The 2,500-nt window shown below is 38.1% G+C and overlaps 2 protein-coding genes across 2 annotated transcripts in view; one reads left to right on the top strand and one right to left on the bottom strand.

Annotated features, from left to right (window-relative positions):
• Positions 1 to 721, top strand: part of LOC137981092 (putative nuclease HARBI1) — a 1,505-nt gene extending 784 nt beyond the window's left edge. Inside the window, exon 2 of the mRNA XM_068828444.1 lies at positions 1 to 721. This exon is cut by the window's left edge and continues 141 nt beyond it. Within this exon, the coding sequence (XP_068684545.1) occupies positions 1 to 721 (721 nt within the window).
• Positions 1 to 2,500, bottom strand: part of LOC137979441 (uncharacterized) — a 4,210-nt gene that overhangs the window by 939 nt on the left and 771 nt on the right. Inside the window, exon 2 of the mRNA XM_068826698.1 lies at positions 1 to 2,500. This exon is cut by the window's left edge and continues 939 nt beyond it; it is cut by the window's right edge and continues 380 nt beyond it. Coding sequence (XP_068682799.1) covers positions 2,171 to 2,500 — 330 coding nt within the window. The 3' untranslated portion in view covers positions 1 to 2,170.

Raw genomic sequence — 2,500 nt, 5'->3', positions numbered from 1 at the left:
GAACAACGTTGCTCCTGATTTTATCCAGTGGCCTTCTGGGGACAGGTTAATGCGGACTATTGAGGGTTTCAGTGAGAACAATGGTTTACCTCGATGCATTGGGGCCATTGATGGCACACATATCCCTATAAAGGCGCCACATGACCATCATGAACATTACATAAACAGAAAAGGGTTTCATTCAATGCAGCTTCAGGTAGTTTGTGATGCTGACATGATATTCACCGATGTTTACTGTGGCTGGCCTGGAGCAGCGCACGATGCACGCGTTCTGAGAAACAGCCCTTTATTTCATGATGCAGAGACCAGAACAAATGACATACTTCCAGGACAAACGTACATCATTGGAGATGCAGCCTATCCTTTAAAAACCTGGTTGATGACAGGATTTAAGGACAATGGCCATCTTACTGCACAGCAAAAGCGTTTTACAAATCGTCTAAGTTCAAAACGGATGGTCGTTGAACGTGGCATTGGTCTTTTGAAAGGAAGATTCCGGAAGTTGAGAGTCATGGTGGATATTGACAGAATCAGGTTTTTACCAAAATTAGTTATAGCAGCATGCACACTCCACAATTTCTGCATTTATTCAAATGATGAAATAGATGATTTTCTACAACCTCTAGACAATGATGATGATGCCAATAACTTTGTTAATATTTTTGCTGATGACAACAATGCTGTTCGAAAGAGAGCTGAAATCATGGACATGATTTGCTGAACTTTTGCACTTCATCTCTGTCTGTATGGTGCAAAACAATACATTTTTAAGACAAATAACTAATACAAGCAGGTTCCAAAAAGGAAGGCTTCACTGGGAGGGCGGATAGTCTGCACAAGAGGGGTACCTTTTTCAGTCACACTAAGTGGTCAATTCATTTCATTATTTTATTTGTAAAAGGGTTTTAAGTGAAAAATGAACAAAGGAGATGCAACATCCCTGTTGTGGTCAGTGTAAAACCCAGACTGCAGACTGCAGACCTAGTGACCGCTTCTGTAGGTATGTGATAATTGATCATAATACAGTAAAAACCCTCATGTAAGAACCTAGAAAATTAAGAACCTCCTGGCAGAAATTTGCTACTTTAATACCCCAAAATATAAGAACCTGTTTTGCCAAACTCTAAACAAGTAGGTTCTTACACGTGGGTTTTTCCTGTACTTCCATTTTACAAGTTATATGTAAGGGTTAGGGTTGTAACCTCCGGTAAAGCATTGCCATAGCACAACTTTCAAGTACCCTTCTCCCTCCCTTTTCACAGACACTTTCAGCCTGGAAAGGCTATTATTTACCAGTCTGCTGTTATAAACTCAGCTTGACTGTCGAGCCAGTTTTTTTTTTGTTTTCTAACCCTCCAATTATTTTCTGCAGCATACTTTATTATAATTACTCTAAAATGAAAAAGGTCAGGACAAATCAGAGCAATTGATTTTGAACTATGTAATGGATTTGGTACATTGCGAGTGTGCTCATGGATAAATTAATTGCCAAGTAAGTTATTGCACATTGGTTTTGTTCTGAATAAACCCTTTGATGAAGGGTAAAAGGATGAATGTGGGCAAACAAGCAAGATTCTTAAGAGGCTTGGCTGATCATAATGTGGCCTTCCGAAGCAAGTTCTTAAGGACAATGAAAGCAATAGCCTCCATTGAATGGAGGGTATTGTCTTAACATTTGGAACTAATGTTAGTTACAAATGGTGTTGCAGTTTTGTCCATGGTCATTGTTTGTTGTCAAAGTAACTCTTTGTTCTGTAGAAAATTGTTCATTTTTTGAAACAGAACATGCCAACACTTCCAAGAACATCTTGGTATCACATGGAGGGGTTGTTATCAAATCATGCTACAAAACTGGCCAACTGTCAATCAAAAATTGCCCTTTTAATTTTGTAAATACTGTAGAAAACTTTTCACATTCCACAAAAATTGAATTAAATTATTTTGCCTTTGCAAGTTGAAAATATCTCAATATATGAAAATAAATATCTCAATAATAAATACATTTATGCCAAAATTGTCTGAACTGCAAGTCAATTTCATTTGTAACATCTCAATAAATATGAAATATTTCGAGAAAGAATTTCTGACAAAATTAAATGGTCCTCGAGAATATGTAATATGTAAATGTATTTAAAATAATTGACAATAAACCAGAGTAACTTAACATGCCTTATTTCGAAATGTCCTTTTCAAATAGCTCCAGCAACCTGTCAAATCGTTGCATCTTTTGCTGGTGCATTTCCATGACATGTTTCTCCTTTTCCTCTTCTTTTTCCCTTTGTTCCCGCTGGTACTCTTTGAACAAATCAGTGAGACTCTCCTTACTCTGAAGAGCCCTTTTGGCCCTGGACCTTTTAACCTCTCTGCGCGGAGTTTCTTCGTTGTCCAATGATGGTCTTCGTCCATCAGTAGAAGATGCTGCAGCTTCTGCAAAAGAACCTGAACTTGAACTTGTACGGATGAGGTCTTCACCAACAGGACCAGCCCTGTTGGAGCAAAC

This window comes from Montipora foliosa, chromosome 12 (genome assembly GCF_036669935.1).
Source record: "Montipora foliosa isolate CH-2021 chromosome 12, ASM3666993v2, whole genome shotgun sequence".
Classification (NCBI taxonomy): Eukaryota; Metazoa; Cnidaria; class Anthozoa; order Scleractinia; family Acroporidae; genus Montipora; species Montipora foliosa.
The sequence above is the reverse complement of the archived record's forward strand: the minus strand, read 5'-3'. Positions and strand labels throughout refer to the sequence as shown.